The 21,957-nt window shown below is 46.2% G+C and overlaps 1 protein-coding gene and 1 long non-coding RNA gene across 31 annotated transcripts in view; one reads left to right on the plus strand and one right to left on the minus strand.

Moving 5' to 3' along the window:
* The window catches only part of PPFIBP2 (PPFIB scaffold protein 2), a 141,655-nt gene that overhangs the window by 49,314 nt on the left and 70,384 nt on the right, over positions 1-21,957 (plus strand). For 4 of the 24 annotated variants that reach the window (XM_078340432.1, XM_017977880.4, XM_078340426.1 and 1 more), the window contains exons 1-2: positions 12,589-12,731; positions 13,014-13,223. The exons of 13 other annotated variants lie outside the window; for them this stretch is intronic. Coding sequence is in view for 5 of the 11 variants with exons in the window: in XM_017977880.4 (XP_017833369.2) it covers positions 13,176-13,223 (48 nt within the window). In the remaining 6 variants the exon portion in view is untranslated. Of the gene's footprint in view, positions 1-9,523; positions 12,485-12,588; positions 12,732-13,013; positions 13,224-21,957 lie in introns of those variants that run through there. 7 more of the 24 variants (XM_078340428.1, XM_078340430.1, XM_078340431.1 and 4 more) reach the window with 3 other exon arrangements.
* Positions 1-21,957, minus strand: part of LOC118145808 (uncharacterized) — a 71,339-nt gene that overhangs the window by 28,041 nt on the left and 21,341 nt on the right. The window contains exons 5-7 of one of the 7 annotated variants that reach the window (XR_004731285.3): positions 18,706-20,352; positions 16,344-17,152; positions 13,476-14,257 (exon numbers count right to left, since the gene is read on the minus strand). The exons of 2 other annotated variants lie outside the window; for them this stretch is intronic. This is a non-coding gene — a long non-coding RNA (uncharacterized LOC118145808). Of the gene's footprint in view, positions 1-13,475; positions 17,153-18,705; positions 20,353-21,957 lie in introns of those variants that run through there. 4 more of the 7 variants (XR_013523283.1, XR_013523281.1, XR_013523285.1 and 1 more) reach the window with 4 other exon arrangements.

Here is a 21,957-nt window from a genome sequence, read left to right on the forward strand (position 1 = left end):
TTTTTTGTTTTGTTTTTGTCTTGTGGAGACGGGGTTTCCCTATGTTGCCTGGTTGGTCTTGAACTCCTGGCTCAAACAATCCACCCACCTCGGCCTCCCAAAAGTGCTAGGATTCTAAGCATGAGCCACTGCACCTGGCTAGAATTTTACTAATATACTTAAATTATAAAAATAACACAAAACAGAATTGTAAAGTCTTTTATTTGTAGAAATTTGTGGGGTACATGTGAAATTTAAGTTACATGTATATAATGCATAGTGACCACGTCAGGGTATTTAGGGTATCCACTGCTCACCAAAATAGATTTTAAAGGACAGGTTAAGAAACAGCTCCAATATGTTTTTCCCGTATACCAAGAAATCACCCTGAGCCCATTGGGTGGGGCCTTTCCCACTTGAGACTATTCATATTCTATGCTGTTATTTTCTATTAGGATTTTAGTGGTTTTCTTATCTATTTGAATGACCTTCTCTTAGCCCTTTGCTTTATTTGTAGCATATATTTTCCTCACTCTGTTTTTAAATGTTTAGGGTGCTTTTTGAGACATGGGATTTTAAACAAGTGTACTTCACTCTATCAGTCTTTCCTTGGTTTCTTGTTTTCCTTTTGGCCCTAGCAAGGCCTTTTCCAACCTCAGAACAAATAACGTTCACCTGTTTCTTCCTCTAGTAAGTTTATGGCTTGATTTTTATCTACGGTTAACTCTAATCCATCAACAATACTTTTTAGTGTTTGGTATAAACACAATGAATCTTATTTTTAAAACAGTTTTTGGAAATTTATTAAAAATATCTTTGATCCAAAGGCAGTTGACAATCAGTTGATTTTTTTCAAGATGCCTTGGTAGAAAACAGCTTGCCTTCAGATTTGCAGTTCTGTGTTGGGATTATGTACAATGGTTTAGGGAATGCCTTTCTTTGGAGAGATTTCCCTAAAAGAATTCATAAATCTTCTAGAGTAATTATGGCAGTCACTAACCTATCAATGGGAAAGCAAGTACTTTTAGGGGGTCAGAAGTTCATATAAACATTCCAAGATGTAAGGGCTGTAAGCTAAGGTTTTAATTCTGGAAAGAGATAGCCTGTCTGTATTTTACATCTTGCAGACCTAAAGTCAGTTTACGATGGGCCTGTATACACATTCCACACAAGGTCTTAATCTGTATGGAAATAAATTCAGACTGGTGAGCAAACTCACCCGGTGCTTTAGATTGGTGATTTTAGTTAGAAGTTGTTACTGCTCAGATTTTGGTCTGTGGCTCAGCAGCTTTCTTACCCCCTAGTAGCTTGTGAAAAATGCAGAATGTGGGCCCCCATCTCACACTTGCTGAACCATCTCCGGGTGACTCATAAGCACTTTAAGTTTAAGAAGCACTGTTTTCAATCATGGAGACTCACTTGAATTTTTTTTTTTTAATCCCATGTGGATTAGGATTGGAATTGAAACTAGTAAAGTGGTTTGAGGGATTAGGCAGCACTGCCCAGCACCTTCTCATGCATGGTATCTGTGTATCCCTTTATTTGTTCCCTTTTCCTCTGTAGACACTCTGGCATTGTCACACACCCAGAATTCCTGCTTGGCCACGACACTGGCCTGATGTGATGCAACTCTCTCTCGTGACATCTCTGTCAGTTGGGATATTTTTTCCAGTAAAGTGACATAAGCAATAACAAGATAGACCACAAACAAGATGTCCAGAAGATAGACAGTCCCAGGTTTAAATAAGTGACTCTAAGTGACCTCACGGGCACTGGTTCTTCCTGTCTTTTTGCCCTGCCATCCTCAAGGGGTGGTTTTTGCCCAGGTATGTCCCATAACAGTCACAAGATGGTCACTAGAACTGCAGGCAACATGTCCTTACAAGATACAACTATGCAACTATGTGCAGACCTAGGGAGCAGTTACTTTAGTGTGGTTTTTTTTTGTTGTTGTTGTTATTTTTAATCAGGAGGGAAACTCTTTCTCTGCAATCCTCTAGCAGACTTCCCATTTAGCCCCAGTGGCCAGGATTTGTTCACCCATGCATACCCTAGCTGCAAGGGAGGCTGGCAAGCAGTTGCACTGCCATAAAGGGAGGTGGCCTCTGTCAGAAAGGAATGATGATGAAGTTGGGAAAAGCTGTCTTTCAGGAAGACAGCTCGGAGTGACTGCCACAAACTCTGTTAGGTTTGAGTTTACTGTTATTGACTGACAGATTCTTTCCATGTTTTCTCAATATGTTTTCGTTTTAAACTCAAGTTTCTAAAGAAAAGAATATGATTGGTCCAGTTAATTATTTTTTAGCGAAGTCCTCCAGATCAATGAAGAAGTGTTAAGTGTAAAATAGATAGGAATTAAAGACTTAATTTATTCACAGTTCTGGATGCACACCTTAGGTCAGGTGTCTACCCCAGGGCAAATCAACTGTGAGCAGAGGGGAGGGATTACGTGGTAGAAAATGTGGTCTTGTACTGCTGCTCCTCATCAGGGCTGCAAATCTTCTGGCACTGGGCATCTGTGGTCCACCAGAAGAATGGGCTGCTGAGAAGCAGGGGTCAATGTGGAAGAATACTTCATTGTTAGAATAGGACAAATAGCAGACTAGTCCTGGGCTCTCTCTTTTATGTTTTACATGAAAAGGGCACTCCTAGTCCTAGTGCCTCCAATTCGGCAGCTGTGTCTTTGTAATAGGGCTGGTTCCTTTCCTGCTGGGTCCTGGCAGAGCTGAAGCACAGCTGGGCCAGCACAGTTGGCAGCAGTAGGAGCGCTGTTGGCCAGGACTCTGCCAGGAGATGGGTATAAAACAGAGCAGACTCGTCCTAAAGCCCAAGTGGAGCAGACCTGCCCAGGAGTCAGTGGCACTGGGTTGTGAGTGAGTTTCCCATGCTCCGGGATCTAAAATAGCATCCTGCCCCTTGGCAGTAAGTATGATGAGGAGAAGTGGGCTCCAGGCCTAGAAGGGCATGTGTGAGGCTTTCTTAATGGGGATACTGTCTGGGGCCTCAGTGAGGTAAGGACAAAAGGGTCTGGATTCCTTTGGTTTAGGAGCATTATTATTTCCCCTGGAAAGCTGATGAATGAGGACCTCATATAGAGGGTGTCTTGAGGTCCAAGATGAGCTGGGACCTGGCCTGCAGCAGAGCAGTGTTACCCTCAGGAGATGGGAAGGTGGTCCTTTACATCTGGAAGACAGAGCCAAGCTCAGGGTTAGTGCTCATGGAGGATGATACTGAGGCCCTGGCTGGAAGGCTGAGGCAGCTCTGTTGTGATGGGAACAGAGTTCCAGAAAGGGGCAGACTCCTCCTTCTCTGTTTACTATGGTGAAATGTAGGATGATGCTCTGAGGAGGGTGTGGTTATTTCTGGTCAGGAGCCCCAGAACCCCACAGGTGGTCCTGAAACCCAGAAAATGAAGCATTGCTCATCAGTGACCCTAGCATGTACTAGAGGCAAGAAGGAGCTGGTACCACTGTGACCACTTCCAGGATTTGGACTGTGCATTGAGTGGGGCTTTCCCGTGGTCTGAAAGGGGTGTCTCTACCCTGCTTGGCTTGGCTGGGTGAAGGTTGGTTATAAAGATCTAAGGCTAGGTTGGGTGGTGGAAACCTTAGAGAGGATAGCCAGCCAGATTCAAATGGGCTCTACAGGGCTGGGGACAGCCAGCTCACTAGGAGGAGTAGACCCAGGCTGGTACAGTGTTGATTCATGTCCCAGGTCTTTGGGTGATGCCCAGAAGATACTAGAGCCAGCAGAGTCTCCACATGAAGTAGCTGTGCTTCTCTAACAGTATGTTATGTCCACCTTTCATCTCCTACCAGCCAGCCAGTCTGTTCTGCTGTTTCACACATTGGGTATGGGCCAAGGAGATTCTTCGTGAAGGTTCAAGATGAAGTCAAAGAAGGGTAGGCAAACCCAGCAGCAAAGTGAAAGCAAGTCAAGGAAAAGCTCAGGCTCCAGGGTGAGGGGCAGTGGTTGGCAGAGGACCTATAAAGAAGGGCTGTACTCTGGGACCTCTTTGGAACTGGGGTACACAGTGTAGGCTTGGCCATCCCACAGGAACCCAGGCTTTTATTTGCAAGGTTGCAAGAGTCCTAGTCAGTGTGCTTGAGTGGGTGAAAGCAAATTGAACCAGTGTGAGGGAGTATGGGAGGTAGGAAGGAGTTAAAAGGCCAGGGTTCTACCCTGGTTCTGCCACTCACTTGCATGAGCCTCTTGTTCACTTCCCTGGGACTCAGTTTCCCTACTGGATGACAATGAGTCTGAAACTGTCTGCAAGATCTGGCCAAGCATTCCAATTCTGCAGTTAATTCTAGGGGCTGTATGGAGTGGCCTCTTGGTAAGCACCAGCCTTTGCCTCCCTCAGTCTTGACCTCTTGATTTCCAAAGTATGAAGACAGGAACCTCTCGGTTTACTGCTGCCCTTATGTTAGGGCTTGACAGAGGCCCAGCTCTCAAGAACAGTGGAGCGGCAAATATGTTTACCATAGTGAAAAACCTGAGGAGTTGCCCTCCTGAATGAGCAACCTCTGCTGGGGCCAGCTGGTCTAAGTGCTCACCTCTGACAGCCCAGCAACTCAGTTCAGGTGCCCTCAGTTACCTTTTTAACTAGTTTCCCAAGAAACAAAGAAACCCAGGCCCAAGCTGGGGAACAGAACCACCCCCTTCTCAGCTATAAACCACCTTGTCACAGATGGCAGCTTCTTCAGCTCCCAGCTCCTCAAAGCCCATGCATTCCTGCCAGATTCAGCTTGCAATCTTTCATTCTGTCCAAAGAAGCAAATCTGTTTACCATATTGAAAAGCCAGAGGAGTTGCAAAAGAAGGTGAGAAAAATCTGTTTTATGAATTATAAAATGTGAGCTTGAGAACGATCCAAGATGGCCGATCGCTAACATCTCGGGATTGCAGCTCTCAGGGAAAGTGCAGAAAACTAGAGGATGCCACACTTTCAGACAAATTCTGGTCGCTCACGGAGCAGAAGATCCCCAGTGGAGGAATCACATGGGTCGCCAGCGTGACTCTGGTGGCCAGCGCAGCGGTTTCGCCGGCACCTTGGCGCGGCAGCTCTCGGAGCAGAGTAAACAGGGCTGGCTCCCCTTCTGACCGAGGTTTGGAGGACCCACACGGGTCCCCAGCACGACTCCTGAGGCCGGCGCAGCAGCTGTGACGGCACCTCGGCGTGGCAGCTCTCAGGGCAGAGTAAACGGGACTGGTTCCCCTTCTGACCAAGGTTTGGAGCCCCAGGAAGGCAGAGTCGCCTATTACGAACACAAGAAGGAAGCCAGACAGCAGAACCCTGGGCAGTAAAGCACCATCAGTCTTAACGCCGCTGTTCTGGCCCTGGGAACTAACAACTTGGACGTCCACTCAAGAGACCTAATCTGAAAGTTGGTAATTTCAAAGACGACAGGAGGATAAATTTACAATGATGGGAAGAAACTAGCGTTAAAAGGCTGAGAATACTCAAAATCAGAACGCCTCTCCCTCTAAAGATGATCACAGTTCCACATCAACAATAGAACAAGGCTTGATGGAGAACGAGCACATCCCAATAACAGAATTACACTTCAGGGAATGGATAATAAGAAACTTCTGTGAGTTAAAAGAACATGTTGTAGCCCAATGTAAAGAAACTAAGAACTTTGAAAAAAAGTTTGACGAAATCCTATTGAGAATAGACAACTTAGAGAGGAATATAAGTGAATTAATGGAACCGAAGAATACAAGACAGGAACTCCGAGAAGCATGCACAGGTTTAAACACTCGAATTGTTCAAACAGAAGAAAGGATATCAGAGGTCAAAGTCCAACTTAATGAAATAAAACAAGAAGACAAGATTAGAGATAAAAGGATAAAAAGGAATGAGCAAAATCTCCAAGAAATGTGGGACTATGTGAAAAGATCAAATTTACGTTTGATAGGTGTACCTGAATGCAACGGAGAGAATGAATCCAAGCTGGAAAATACCCTTCAGGATATTATTCAGGAAAATTTTCCTAAACTAGCAAAGCAGGTCAATATTCAACCCCAGGTAATACAGAGAACACTACAAAGATATTCCTCAAGAAGAGCAACCCCAAGGCACATAATCATTAGTTTCACCAGGGTTGAAACGAAGGAGAAAATACTAAGGGCAGCCAGAGAGAAAGGTCAGGTTACCCACAAAGGCAAGCCTATCAGACTTACAGCAGATCTCTCAGCAGAAACCCTACAAGCCAGAAGAGAATATTCAACATCCTCAAAGAACAGAACCTTCAGCCCAGAATTTCATATCCAGCCAAACTAAGCTTCACAACTGAAGGAAAAATAAAATCTTTTATGAACAAGCAAGTACGCAGAGATTTTATTACCACCAGGCCTGCTTTACAAGAGCTTCTGAAAGAGGCATTACACACAGAAAGAAACAACCAGTATTAGCCTTTCTAAAAATATACCAAAAAGTAAAGAGCACCAACATAAAGAAGAATTTACATCAATGAATGGATAAAACAGCCAGTTAACATCAAATGGCAGTAACCCTAAATTTAAATCAACTAAATCCCCCAATCAAAAGACATAGCCAAAACCCAATGGCATGTTACATCCAGACCTGTTTCACATGCAAGGATACACAAAGACTCAAAACAAAGGAATGGAGAAAGATTTACTAACCAAATGGAGAGCAAAAATAAATAAATTAATTAATTAATTTTAAAAAAGCAGGAGTTGCAATTCTTGTATCGGATAAAATAGATTTTAAAGCAACAAAGAGATAGTGGTAAAAGGATCAGTGCCACAACAAGAGCTAACGATCCTAACACCCAGATACATAGAAACTTAGATTCAATGAGACAGAAAATTAATAAGGATATCAAGGTCTCGAACTCAGATCCGGAACAAGTAAACTTAATAAATATTTATAGAGCTCTCCACTTCAAATACACAAAATATACATTCTTGTCAATACCACATCACACCTACTCATAGGTTTAAATGAAACATTGACTTGCCGTTATTAATACCCAATTTTTTTTTCAGAATAAAGCAATATTTCCGTTCACCCTCCCTCTTTCTCTTCCTCTTTCTTCCTCTCCATTACTCATTTTTTTCTTTCCTTCTCTCAAAAAAATAAAATGTGAGCTTGAATTTCTTACCATGTGATTCATTTCTGTATCTCCATTCTCCATCCGGAATGGGAAACAAAAGATAGGTAAGGACACATGTGCATTGAACATTTTAATTTTGAAAAGTTGCAGAAGGAGTTTTGTAGGTAAACCTTTTCCTCTGGATCTTAAAAGAGAGTAGGGAAAATTTGGTACTTATTTTTCAAGGAAAAAAGTAGAGCCTGTGTGAGCCGATTTCCAGCATGTTTTCTTACTTCCCCTGTGACAGGCGTGAACTTGAGTGGTGTCCTTGCTCTCTTTCTGCGCTTAGCTCCAAAGGGACTACTGGGCCAGGCTCCAGTGGCACCAGGGGTGGTTCTTTTTCCCTGTGCAGTGCTGGAAGAAGCCACTAGGTGGGAGTCAGGGACAAATGCTGTGAAATGGAATCCCAAAGATGTACAGCAGGGGCTTCACATGAGAAAACAGCTTTTTATTTTTCTTTTTTAGACAAAGATAATATAAGCACCTCTCATTACTGAAGCTGCTAAACTGTGCCGGGGTCAGCTGGCAAAGAGAAAATTCTTTGCCGTTTTCCTTAGAAAGAGTGGACAGAGGGCAGTCAAGAGAGGGCTCCACTGTTGAGGGTAGGGGAGAAGAGACAGGACTGGTCCTGGGAGCAGACTTGACCTTCCCCTGTGGATGTGAGGAAACCTCTCCAGATTCTTTGACTGCAGTTCCTTCTGCTGGTGTGCAAGTAGGATGGCCCTTTCCATTCCCGCAGGCATATCCTAGCCCACAGTGTATGCCATGCTGTGCCCTAGAGAAGCTTCCTGTCCCCTGGGGGACTTTGAATGCCTTTTTCCTGGCACAGCAGCCAAGACTAGACGCCTTCAGCCACTGCAAATTTAGCAGTTTTAATTTTCCTGGATCGTGATCCCTGTCCCCCAAAGTAAATTTACCCTGTTAAATTCTAGCAATCTGGGTCCTTTCAGATCTGACCTAAAGAGACTATTTCAGCCCCTAACAATGTTTATACATGACCAAGAATGTGCAAACACTGGTGAAAGAGCAAATAAATCCTTCCCCACTAAACTTCCTGCTTCAGACACTGGGACCATGGTGGATGATGTTGCCAGGTGAGCATAACTTGAGGTCTGAGCATGTAGACACCCACTTACCCTCCACTCACACATACACACACACACAAAACCTGCCAGAGACACACCACCAAGAGCCTTCTGCCCTTTCAGATACCTGCTAGTGGGCAGGCAGGCTCCAGGGAATTTATGCTTCTGGCAAGTTTGTTTAGTAATCTATGTTTCGAATAACTTTTTTTTTGTCTTCGAGATGGAGTCTCACTCTTATTGCCCAGGATGGAGTGCAGTGGCGTATCTTGGCTCACTGCAACCTCTGCCTCCCAGGTTCAAACAATTCTCCTGCCTCAACCTCCTGATTAGCTGGGATTACAGTCGTGCACTACCATGCCTGGCTAATTTTTGTATTTTTAGTAGAGACAGGGTTTTGCCATGTTGACCAGACTGGTCTTGAACTCTTGACCTCAGGTGATCTGCCCACCTCAGCCTCCCAAAGTGTTGGGATTACAGGAGTGAGCCACTGCGCCTGCCTTGAGGAACTTTTGAAAGAAGTTTCCTAACCTCTTACTCTTCCAAGTATTGTCCTGGGACCAGTGGTGCGGGCATCACCTGGGAGCTTGCACAACGGCAAGCCCTGTATCCAACCTACTGAATCAGAATCTGCGTTTTTACTAGAACCCCCTCAGGCCCAGAGAATTCATTCTGGATGGGGAAGCACTGTCCTAACCCAGGGGTTAGCAAACCATGGCCTACAGTTAACCCACTGCATATTTCTTACATTCATCAGCTAAGAATGATTTTTATATTTTTCAAGACTGAAGAAAAATCACAAGAATGTTTTGTGATGGGAAAATAGTATACAATTCAAATTGTGGTGTCCATAAATAAAGTTTCACTGCAACACAGCCACATGCTGGTTTAGGTGTTGGCTGTGGCTGCTTTGGCACTGCAAATAGCAGACAGAGTTGAGTATGAGAGAGACTGTGTGGCCCACCAAACCCAAAATATTTACCATCTGGCCCTTTACAGGAAAAGTCCGCCTACCTTTGTCCTGTTCTGTTTTGGAGGTGTGTTTCCACACTTGTGTTCTGTGGAGGCCTGAGCTGCAGTGCCCAGGACTTTCTCCACTGTGCTCTTCCCTCTCCTTCTCCTCCTCCTCACTAGCAACGGGCGCACTGTGCACCATGTATGCTGATGGACACAAGCTTGTTTCTGACTTACGAGGATTTATGAGGGAGTGTCCTGGCAGCTGCCACCCATGGCCCAGAGGTGAAGGCTCGGGGCTGAGCTGAGTCCAGGATGCCTGTAGGTGATAGGTCAATGGAAAGGCATGTGATCATGAGATTCCTCTCGGTTTACTGTTCTGCCTGATAAGATGCTGCTGACTTCTGGTAGGCAGCAGGAGTAGAACCTCAGGGAACCCCAGCTTCCCTTTCACCCATTCCCTCAAGTACTTGGAATTCCAGCCAGGTAGGTGACAATCCTGAGATTCTCTTCTAGACCCTAGGACTGGGGTGGAGCAAGCTACAGTGACTTTCCTGGCAAGCCTGACCACCCTGGCCTCTTAGCTGTGTTTTCACTCCCAGAATGCTCAGCCTCACAGTCTCTTGCCCTTTCCCACAGCTGGCTGCTGCATATTACATGCAGCAATGAGTTGAGTCTGGCTGAAGGTGAGCAAAGTACTTACAGGAAGGCCCTGGGGGCTGTTAGGTCACTGTAGTGACCCCTATTTGTGTACTGTCTGTGGTTCCTGAGGACTTCTCTCTTCAGAGATGGGTCCAGTGAGTCTGAGACACCACCTCACAGAGCGGTGTAATGCAAGCAAGAAGCCCAGGGCCCCCAATAACAAGGGCAGCCTTGACCTTTGGGAGTAACTGCCTAGGCCGAATAAAACCTGAGCTTCTAGCCTTTCAGGAGTCGTGGACTGTTCTGATCATCTGAAAACTCTTTTCAGAGAAAAATTTATGCATACAAATGTACTCTGTGTGTATTTTACAAACATATTCAGGGGCTTATCTGATCCCTAGAACCCCATCTGTAGATCAGTTGAGGTGCCCTGGACAGAATGGACATCTTGGGGAAGTGGTGCAGCCATGGGTTTGCCTTGCCAGGCCAGTGAGATGAGGGAGCCACAACCGGGACCCAGCTGCCCCTGGAGGCGGTTGGGGGCGTGCGGTGAGTGAGTGAAGAGGTGCCTTAGCTTCTCAATCAATCCCATTTCACTAAGCCCCTCCCCTTTCCCTCCTGCCAACTTGCTCCTAGGCCTTTTGGGGCGTTAATCTGTGATTTTTGAGTTGAATTACAATATAAGTAAAATTTACTTTGGTGTTTAAGGAAAAACAGGGCTGAGATAAGACTTGCTACTTGACATGCCATAAAAATGTCAAGAATTTAGCTGTTTATCCGGATTCCTCCCTCCCTTCCTCCCTTTTCCGTCTCTTTCTCTCCCCAGCCCTGCACCCTCCTCCTGTGTTCCTCACAGCTGAGCTGAGCTCACAGAGGAAACTGACCATCTTTTCCTCTTTGTGTTGAACATCTTTACCCTGGAGAAAAAGATCTTGAAGTCTCTTTTCTCAAATAGCATTTTTTAGCCTTACTTTGTCAGTCTTATCATTTGAGACTTAATTCTTTTATCCAAAAAATGTTCAAGTTCGTACTGTGTGCTAAGAATTGAAGGCATGGAAGTGGGAGAAGTGAGTGGGAAATCAGACCCACCTCTGACAGTCTGGTGCAGTAGGCATGGTTCAGTGTGACTAGGTCAGTGATGAAGTTGAGGGGAACGCAGGTGCTCAGGAGGAACTAGAAGAGGGACACCTGAGCCCCAGCTCCATGAAAGCTGGGAGTTAGCAAGGCTAATGAGAGCAGCCACATTGGCCACATTTCTCCTTCCTCCTCTCTTGTATCAGAACCTAAGAAAGGGCACTGTGCTCCTCCCAGGAGAGTGGGTGTTCTCTCCCATCCCATAGAGGCTGGAACTCTGCACCACCTCTCCCTGTCCAGCTCCCAAATGAGCTTGTCTACCTCTTCTTCCTTGGAGTCCTAGATATACCTTTATTGCATACCATGTGGTAATCCTTAACCCAGGCCAGGAAGTTGGTTTCATTTGCCTTGGATGTGGGGGAAAATGTATACTGACAGGATGAATTTCTTCATTTGACTTGTTCAGGCTTTTAGACAGAGAAAAACCAAGCTGCTTTTCCCTGCACCTTTAGGGATGCTCTTCCTTGGCACTTCCTGCCATAGTGTGGGTAGGGAACCTGGACTGGGTGGGTCACACTGTGCTTTGGAGCTGGGCAAGAGGTGAGGAGCAAGGGTCTGGAGCACAGTGCATAGGCAGCAAAGCCTGCTATTCCTTTCTGGCCCCCATCTGGGTGTGTCTCCAGGAATTCACTCCTCCCTTCGTGCCAGCTGCTGTCTCCGGCTCTCCTCCCTGCCGCCTCTGTGATCTCTGTGGGCTGGCCCAGCCTGCCGTGGACTGTGCTGCCAGGCATTTGTTTCTGCCCTTTTGGGCCCTGCTTCTGGCCTGGGTGAACATTGAAGCCATGTGAGGGGCATGCTGACACCCCATAGGGCCTGCTCTTCAGACTGGGAGTTCCGGGAAACCCCAGAGAGCTGGGAAGCCCCAGGCAGTCACAAGATGTGCATCTGCAAGTCCTTTGCCACAGCAGAGCTCAGGGCCTTGCATGTAACCACAGTTCCCACCGCACCCACATCAAAGGTCACTTTCATAATCAGTCGTAGCCAAAGGCCACACATTAAGGGCTGGGTAAGGGGGAAAAGCTGTTTTTAGCGGGAAGCTCTCAAAGGAGATGGGAATATGAAGAGGAGGTGGGGTGGGGGGGTGGCATCCAGGGAATGCTGGAGGGGCCCTGGAGAGCCTGCATGTGACCTGCCCTGACAGGAGGAAAACAGCCACAGCTCCACCTCTCCGGCCTTTCCAAGGCTCTTGTCTACCCAGCACTGCTCCCTAAGTCTCGTGGAAATACACTTGAAGCAGCCTCACCCTTTCTACCTCCCTGGTTGTAAAGCCAGGTATTCCAGAATGGGGGACAGCCAAAGAGGCAGGACCCTTTAGCCCTGGCCCTTGTCTAAAATGTGGCCCCCAGGGAGCTCTGGCTGGTGCCGACAGCCCAGGACTAGACTCTCCCGAGTCTGCGGCAGTTGGTCTCTAGGGGATGGTACCACCAGCGCCAAGGACAGCAAACACCCTGCATGGGGCCCGTCGCTCAGCAGGACCAAAAACTCAGACTGGAGCTGCTTCTCAATCTGCTCTTTTTTGGAAACAGCAGGCTTTCCTTGGGGCACAGCCTGTTGCTCGCCTGGAAAACGGGTGGGTGTGAGCTTCGGGGCGGGGGTCAGACTGTGTGTGGGAACCAGTGAGCTCCTCCAAGAGCAGCACTTATTTTTAGTCTTCTCCCCAGTCCCAAATAAACTGAGAGCAGCTGGGAGCCCTGGGTAAATGCAGAGTGAAGCTGAGACAGGAAATCGGGGCTCTCAGTAATGAGTTCCAGCCACTCCAGAAGGGGGAAGCCAGACAAGGAATTTTCTTCAGGACTGCTTCCCTCTGGCAGGCTCCGGTATTATCACTGAGAACGGTCCCGTGTGTGTGTGTGTGTGTGTGTGTGTGTGTGTGTGTGTGCGTGCCTGTGTGTGTGTGTGCCTGTGTGTTGTGTTTACAACTCCTGTCCAAGTCTTTCTTTTTCCCCCACCTTTGTGCTAGGTTTGATTTCTTTGCAGGGCTCTGAATCCCAGTCCTGGTGCGTGTGTGTGCGCGCGCGTATGTATCTGTGGGGGCGGTCGGGGAGGACACTGGAGCAGCATGGTCTGCTCTGAGTCGCTGTGTGTCTGAAACTGTCCAGGGAGAGGCTGAAGGACACAGGCCAGGGAAGTGGGGAAATTTGAACACAGCTTGGAGTTCTTGAGCGGGGAGTGAGCAGAGGCAAGGAGGAGAGAACTTGGTCTCCAGCCAGCAAAAGGGCTTTTTCAACCAAGTCATCTAACTGCTGACATGGGTGCCCAGCATGGATGGGGACATTGATGTTTACAAGCATTTCTCGTGGCTGAAGAGGGTAAGTGACTGGCTGCTTTGTCTGGGTCTCCGTGGAGATGAGTGAGGGGGAGACACTTTAGGGTGTTTTGGGGTGAGTGTGTGTGTGTATGGTGGGGGGAGGTATTGTCCGGCAGAGCCCTGCTGTGGCCCAGTGCTTCATGAGAATCTAATTATAGACACCAGGGAGAAAACAGTCAGCTGTCTTTGTTTCTCCACTGACATTCTAGTGAATGAGCCTCTTGTACAGAAAGGCAAGAATGGAGTGAGGAAAGTTGGTTATTTTAACTTTGGCACTTAAACAGTCAGTGGCTCCAAACACCGTGAGCAGAAAACTGTGCCCACTGCTTTTCAGTTTGAGGACAAACTGAAAAGGAAGCTGCTGCCTTTTTAAATGCACTGAATTCGGAAGTTGTTTAACTCATTCTCACTCTGATTTTATCCAGTGGAGGACACATCTGCTGTCAGCAGAATCAGCTTCTGCATTTCCAGAGGAAAGCTTTCAGGGAGTTCTCTTTTGAATGCTCTGAAGCTGAGGATTTATGTTGCAAGTTGTTCATGCCCTTTCTTTAGATAAGCCTTAGTGTGTGGTATGAGCAAGGAATGAATGAACGTTGGGGGCTGGAGTAGCATCGCACTCCTAGAATTCAGGCTGTTTCCTCTTTTGTGGCTGCCTTTAAATTGACTAAGATAGGTATGAATTTATTTTCACACTCAGGGATTTTAGGCTGAATATTTTTCAGAGGCAGGAAGGGCAAAAGCAGCTGACAGGTTAGAGACTTGACCTTGTAACTGCAGAAGGACAGGAGAGCCAGGAAGCGTCCAGCTCGGAAGGGGCATGCAGGTCCCTGGACCCCAACTCCCAGACACTGAGCTGGCTGGCTTTTGTGTGAGTGCAGCAGCACTCATGCAGCAAATCTTTACTGAGTTTTGGGTACTGGGTGTACAGTAGTGAGCACAATAGAACCAGTCTCTTGTGGATCTTCTACCTGGTGCTAGAGACGTAGGTGAAACAGTCCCAGGAAATAAACCTCAGATGACAAACAGTAAGTGTGCCTGGAGGAACAATAGAAGACACGGGACTGATGTTTTGTTTGAGAAGGAAGGGTCAGGGCGTTTGAGGAAATTACACTTAGCTGAAAACGGAACGAGTAGTAAGAATGAGTCAGGTGAAAAATGGGGTGAAGAACATTCCAGGCAAAGGGGATGATGTATACAAAGGTCCTAAAGCAAGATGGAGTCTGCCAATCAAGATGGACTCTCTCAATCTCTCCAGATTGAGAGAGAGCCCATGTGGCTGAGTGCAGTGATGGCAAGCAGAGATGGGCAGAGGATCACGTAGGACAGCTAAGGCCACAGTAAGGCTTGTGGGCCACATGGTTTGTATGCTGGGGGACTTGTAGCAGGGGAGTAACATGGGATACACTGTGGGGTCCAATTTGTATTTTAAGAAAATTGCTCTAGCTGTGATGTGGTATATGGTAAGCTATGTTGGGAAAAGTAAGGAAACTGAACACAATTATAGGGCTGAGGGCTTGGAGGGATCAGTTAGTACAAACCCCTCATTTAACAAAGCCCTAGAGAGGCTAAGAACCTCATGGTATTAGTGTCATAGCTATTAGTGGTGCAGCCTGGTCTTGAACCCTGTTCTCTATCTCCCAGTCTAGTTCTCTTTATCCATCTTCTCTGCCAAATATATAGAAAATTATTGCTTTAGAACCCAGCAGAAATCCTGTCTGTGCCTAGCCCCTGGGGCATCACGGTCACCAGAGAGCATGCCAAGATGACCAGATGTGTTGGCAAAGGTTTGCATCATCTTTAGCTTTTAAAAAGCCCCACTGGGGAGATACTGGCAGGAAATAGGTAAGAAATGCACTTTCCATCACTTGGTCTTTCTTTCCCTATATCCCAAAGGAAACTTTTAATCAAGAAATCCTTTCAGCCAACATGTGCCTAGGATTGTCAGAGCCTTGTCTCAGCCCCTGGGGCAGATATTGTAACTCTGCCTAGTACAGGAGACTTTCTATGTGTGGAGGAACTAATTTTGCAAGTGATGCAATGTAAGAAGGCCCTTCTTGTCCCAGGACCCTGGGTATTCTGGGTCCTGTAGACAGTTGGAAGTTTGCTTAGAGAAACTTGAAGCAAGGGGACTTCAGAACCCCCTAGGATGGCTCATAGCAAAACAGATATTTTTCTTCTACTTCGGGAATTTTTGTTTTTGCTTTAGTTTTTGTTTTGAGACAAAGTCTCGCTCCGTCGCCAGGTGCCAGGCTGGAGTACAGTGGCATGATCTCGGCTCACTGCAACCTCCACCTCCCAGGTTCAAGCAATTCTCCTGCCCTAGCCTCCCAAGTAGCTAGGACTACAGGCGTGTGCCACCATGCCCAGCTAATTTTTGTATTTTTAGTAGAGGCGGAGTTTCACCATGTTGGCCAGGATGGTCTCGATCTCTTGACTTTGAGATCCTCCCACCTCGGCCTCCCAAAGTGCTGGGATTATAGGGGTGAGCCACCACACCTGGCCCTACTTTGGGAATTTTAGAGAGCATATTAAAAAAGCAAAACTCAAATTGTTAGACGTGTCATAGGCAGTGTGATCAGAGTATTTTCCCTATTCTCTACCCTAATCACTACTGCCAGATTTTTTAAATCTTTTAAAAAACAAAAACAAAAATCACCTTTCATTTTATGACCCTGATTATGGGCCCCTCAGACTCACCCTTACTCCCTCCCACCTCCTTTAGCCCAGGTCTGCAGCACTTCCCATCTGCATGACCCACCCACCCCTTCTCCTGTGCTTCCTTCAGCTGAGGTGGCTGGGAGAGCTGGTTTCTCTGAACTCATGTTTTTGAAGTAGAAACACTGTCTTCTTCATTCTCCTTTACAGAGGGCATAGATTCTAGAAGAAGAGGTGCCTGGTGCACAGAGTAGAAGCCCTTGCCCTTTGATCAGTCCAAGGTGGTAGAGAGGGGAGGCATCTATGTTCAGAGAGGCACAGAGTTGGAGGGAAAATATTTGTTCAGAAAAGAAACCTTACTCCAGGGCCTTTGTGGGATGGGATAGTGTATACTATTAATCTTATAGTTACGAACATACAGTCTGGAGTGAGGCCTGGATTAGAATCCTGGCATTGCCACATTTACCAGCTGTGTGGTCCAAGGTAAATCATCTCAAAAGCCTGGATTTCTTCAACTGTAAAATAAGGAAGATAATAGTACGTACCACATACAGGCTTTATGAGGACTAAGTAAGATAATAGAATTAGCACAGTATCATACATATGAGAGACACTTAGTAACATGTGTGCCCTTAACTGCTGTTAGCGATTACCAAGAAGGGGGAAGTTGAAAGAGGAAGAGATGGGACCAGGTTCTCTCCTAGAAGTGCCTCTCAGGCCATTCAGTCCTTCAGCTCTATGCCCCTTCCCACATTCCAGATCAAGGTCTCAAACCAAGCGTACTGAAGACCTAGAAGAGGCAGCTGCAACCTGGACCACCATAGCTGACAAGAGGTCTCATTGGCTGCTGGATCTGGCCAGCTTGGCTTTGGTTGCTGAGTGAAGGCTGACCAGGGCTGATGCTCTAGTTCATTCTTGTAACACACAAAGCCTAGAACAAGGTAGTCCCCTGCCACAAGTATCCAGAGGGTCTCAGCCCCCTCGGCTATTTGGTTCCTGACTCACAAACAGCTCACACCTGTCCTACATTGAGGTCAGTGGATCCAACCCACACAGCCATGAAAATGCCTCTAAAAATAGCTCCAAGCAGGGTCTGTGGGACCCATCACTGCTCTTTCAGCAAGAGTTTATTTTCCCAGGAACAGAAATCCCAGACTGTCAGCATCTTCACACTGCTTCCTGGCTTCCAGCACACTCAGTGCTTAAGCACATTCCAACCCGAAGTCACAAAGAAAATGGAATCACTGTGGGTCCCCCATGCAGTTGGCTTGGATTCTGCAGTAGAAGGTAGAATGAACTCAAGCTGCTAATGTGAGACTTTATTCTATGTCATCTGGTGCCCAAATGGTTAATCTAGTAGCCTGGCCACTTGGGCCAGAGAGCTGCAAAGGCAGACACACATGCACGCTTGCTCCAGACATTGCCTTGCCTTGCATTTTGGGCTGCAGTGAAAGTTGCAGAAAGAGGCCGCAGCTTCTGTGAAGGCTGTTCTACTAGTTAGCTCTTAACACTCGTGGATCCTGGATCTAGATTCCTTGGGCTCATATCTCATTTCTGTGTAAACTTGGGTAATTCATTTAACCTTCCTGGAATTCAATTTCCTTGACTATAATATAGGGATAAACAATTTTATATATATATATATATATATTTTTTTTTTTTTTTTTGAGACGGAGTCTAGCTCTGTTGCCTAGGCTGGGAGTGCAGTGGTGTGATCTCAGCTCACTGCAGTCTCCTCCTCCTGGGTTCAAGTGATTCTTCTGCCTCAGCCTCTCAAGTAGCTGGGATTCCAGGCATGAGCCACCATACCCAGCTAATTTTTGTATTTTTAGTAGAGACGGGGTTTTGCCATGTTGGCCAGGCTGGTGTTGAACTGCTGATCTCAGGTGATCCACCTGCCTCAGCCTCCCAAAGTGCTAGGATTATATGCATGAGGCACTGCACCCAGCCAGTTCCATATATGTTAAGTGCTTAGGAAGCACTTCATAAGTGTTAGTTATGGGGATGATGACATCGGTCAGAACTAACAACCTCTGGTTACTCCAGAGCCTGAAAAGAGGTTTTTCCATCCCAGGAGAAAGGCACCAGTGGGTATGGTCACCCAAGAGCACTAGCTATCCTCAATTTTGTATGATACCTCCTATTTCTAGCCAACACACCCAAGGTGCCTGCACATCATGTTTCCTGGTATAATTTAGAAGCTGGAATTCTGCCATCTCTGACACCCAGCACCTGTGACTCCTGCCAGCTCCTTGAAGAGAGGCCTCTTTTACTCAGTGGGATTTTACAAAGTGTCATCACACCACCATCATTTGCTGAACAGCTTGTGGGCAGTTCAGAGCAGCACAGCCATTGGTGGTTTTGTGGGCTGGCAACAGCACCTGGGGATCCTTTGACTCATCCCTGCTTTTCTCCCTCCCATCCTCCATAGCAGCTCTTTCACACTTTCCCATTTGTCTCCAACCTCATACTCTCCTTTCAACTGATGTCACTACCAATGTCAAAGAAAAAAATACAGCCAAAGTGAGCTGAGTCTCTGATGCTTCTTCCCTTTCACCACAAAATGTAACTGTTTCAGCTATCATTTTTCAGCATCCCTCTGTTTCATGGGCTGAGTCCCTTCTCTCCGCCAAGGCTATCCCAGTATCCTGTCCTTGACCCAATCCTGTTCCAGCTTCTGTTGTTCCTCTGATTGTTTCTTCTCTCAGCTCCTCCCTGCCAATCTGTCCCTTACCCTTGGTGGAAAATTCTCTCCTAAGTTCTCAGGAAAAAAACCCAAAACTGTCTTTGACCCTGTGCTTGCCTCTTCATGCTGCCTTGTAACTTACCTTCCTTTCACCATTAAGATTCCTGGTGATTTGTTAGCCTGCTTGTTCATCTCTTCTCCCTCCAGTGAGCGCTAGCGTTGTTCCTATAGTCATCTTTTAAATTCCTTCCGTCATGTTATTCTTGCTGCCTGTAGTTCCCAAGTAATCTTCTCCATGCATTTCCCTTTGTATTCATTTCCATTTCGAAATCTTGTAGGATTTGTGGCATTCTTGTGACCCAAGGAGCAGCTCCTCACTTTGGTCCTTGCCTAATTCTGTGTTCTCCAACTTTGGATTTTTCATGCCTGTATGATGTTGGTTGCTCATATGGGAGGTCTAGGCAGTTGAAGACACACCAGGCTCTAAAGCCTCCAGGGGAGCTAAAACAGTCACAGTGCCACCCCAACTCTAACACCCAATCCTGCTGCACTGTCTCTGAAGGTGTTTTCAGTAATAACGACTCAGTGCTTCTATTGGAGTTGGCACGGAGAGGACTGTCTTCAAAGACTTGTCTTCTTACTCTCCTCCTGGATTTCACATTCTCTTTTCACAGGATACCAGCACACATACAAATGCTATTTCTGCAGCCCAGTGCTAAAGCCTTTTAGGTGTCGAGCCACCAGATAAAGATAATTTAGCAGTGACCAAGCTTAGCCAGGGTTATAATTTTTTGGGAAAAAAATCTTGGTAAATCAAATGTGTTTCTCTACAAATCTAGCTTCCCAGGAAGATCAGTTAGGAGCTTCATGCCAGCCCCTTTGGTTGGAGAGCATGGCCAGTTCATCTTAAGGTATCCTGTGTTTGCTGTGTTCGTTCTGGAAGCGCAGAATCTCTGAAGGGTAGTGATCATCGTAGCTTCATGGGTAGCATCTCCGTATTGGGAAGGCTATGTCCAAAGCTGCTGTTCTTCTATTCTCCTGGGGGAATTCCTTTATAGCCTTCAGGCTCAATCATTCAAATGGTACCTCCACTGTAAAGCCACTTCTCTCTTTTGAGGGTGAAATGTTTTTGTCTCTCCTCTCATTTGTGTGCATATAGTTCTTTATGATAGTACTTATTACATCCTGCTGCAAAGGTTGATTTCTTTTTTCCTTCTGTCCTTCTTTCCTGAAATACCACAGAGCATTTTTGTTGTTGTTGTTGTTGTTAATCAATGAGAGCTTGTAATGTTGCTCAGGTTGTCCTTGAACTCATAGCCTCGCCTCCTCAAGCGAGTTGTCCTCTGGCCAGGATGATTGGCCAGAGCCACCGCGGCCCCCACCACAGATCGTTTTAAGGGCAGGGACTAAATCATTGCTTAGCACATAAAGTGGCACCTAGTGGGTGCTCAGGAATGTTTAAGTCATTGAATAAATGCATGCGTGGAGTGTGATGACATGAACATTCATCAACCAAGAAGCCATTTACTTGCTGTTTATGAACTCTGCTTTGTTATTCCTTAAAAGGAGACATTTAGATCATTGGATGATAACTCCATCAGCAATACTTAACCTCCCCTTATATATGATTGAGCGGGGGGAGGAGGGCATAAGGGTCAAGGTCAGGATAGGCTCTCTCTTGTTGGACTCCTGTTGCCAAGGATCTGATTGCACTCTATCCACTTTGCATTTGGAAGAAACTTCTTTAACACTGTGCCAAAGATGGTAGATTGGCTTAACCGTTCTTCACCTAGAAAAAGTAAACTAGTTCTGGGAATGGTTGGGTTTATAATAAGTGCCAGAAAGCTCTAAAACTGCTGAATCAAAAAATCTAGGGGAAGTTTTCTTTTCTATAAGCACCTGCCTACACTCACACTACTGGGTTCCCTTGGTGTTGGGTATAGCCTTTGTGAACCAGTCTTATTTATTTATTTATTTATTTATTTATTTATTTATTTATTTAGGTCCCCTTACTTTTAAGATCTGTGTATTCTAAGTTTCTAAAAGGGTTGCATGTGAGTGGTACTTCTGAGCTTAAGATATAACCTTAGTAACTGATATCTCCCCTGATGCCCTGTGCCTGGTAGCTATGGTTTGCTTGTAACTGGTTTTCTGGGTTTTGATAAGATCCTCTTGACCAGGCAGCCTGGAAACACTATACATTTTCTTTTGTTTTCTTATTCAGCTAAAAATACATGTCACCTAAGTGGCTAAATGAGGAGAAACTATTTTAAGGCTTATCCAGGACAAGGCTTACCCAACATGCTGTGTTCAGAATCTCAGCGTATTTACAGGCAAAGAGCCATCATATAATTTAACATGCTCTGACCAGTTGGGACAGTGTATGTACTGTGGCCAAGATCCTGGAGGCACTGGAATGTATAGCTTATTAGAAGCACTGAAGGAAATATGACTCTTGACCTATCCAAGATGACAATTATTGATATCAAAAAAGGAAGGCAGATCCATCTTGAGGATCCCAAGGCAAGAGCTCTGAGAAGCAGCTGTTGGCTTCAGAAACCAACATGATGGCTAGAGCTGTCACATGGAGGAGCTGATGGCTTAGGTTTTCCCACATTCCTTACTTGTATGCCAATGGCACCCCTGTTGTAATCTTCCCCTTACCCCATCTGACTACTCTGGAACCAACTCCTTCTCCTAGTTCAGTGAAGTACAGTGCCAACAGGAAATCATCTGGGTCCTGCCAGCTGAGGAGTGCTGCAGAACTGCCCTCACCCGGCATCCCTGAGGTGTACCAGAGCACATGTGCACGGCGCATTCTCCTGCCAGATGCCAGCCAGGCCATAAAGCAGTCATGCCCCTGGCAAATCTGCAGGATCCCAGCCATGTCATCAAGCACTCACACCCTGTCTAGAGCTCCACAGAGAGCCTAACACGGCTATCCCTTGGCCAAGCTACAGTGGAAGGGCTAGGCCAGGAGAGAGCAAGCATCATGGATCTGAACAGCCACAGCAGTCAGAGGGTGATGTCTTTGAGGAGGCTGCTGGAGGTTAACTTGGCTAAAAAGTTCGTGTTTAACTCAAATTTGAACTAACCTCTAGATTGGAACAGAAATAAAAATCCAAGTGTTTATGATTGGTTATACTAGCTATAAAAATTCCCAGTGTACTCATTATAAACGTGTATGTAGCACATAATACTTTCAGTACACAATAAAATATTTGTACCAGAGAAAAACATGTGGCCATGAATATATGACTCAACAATGTGAGCACTTTTTCAGGGATAGTGGAGAAGGGAACTCCTCTTGAGCAATGGGGCCCAAAGGCGTGATCCCAGGGCTGTTAACTAATGTCAGGTTCTGTGTTGTCACTGTCACACAGGCTTTGTTTTT

The sequence above is a fragment of the Callithrix jacchus genome, chromosome 10 (genome assembly GCF_049354715.1).
Source record: "Callithrix jacchus isolate 240 chromosome 10, calJac240_pri, whole genome shotgun sequence".
Classification (NCBI taxonomy): Eukaryota; Metazoa; Chordata; class Mammalia; order Primates; family Cebidae; genus Callithrix; species Callithrix jacchus.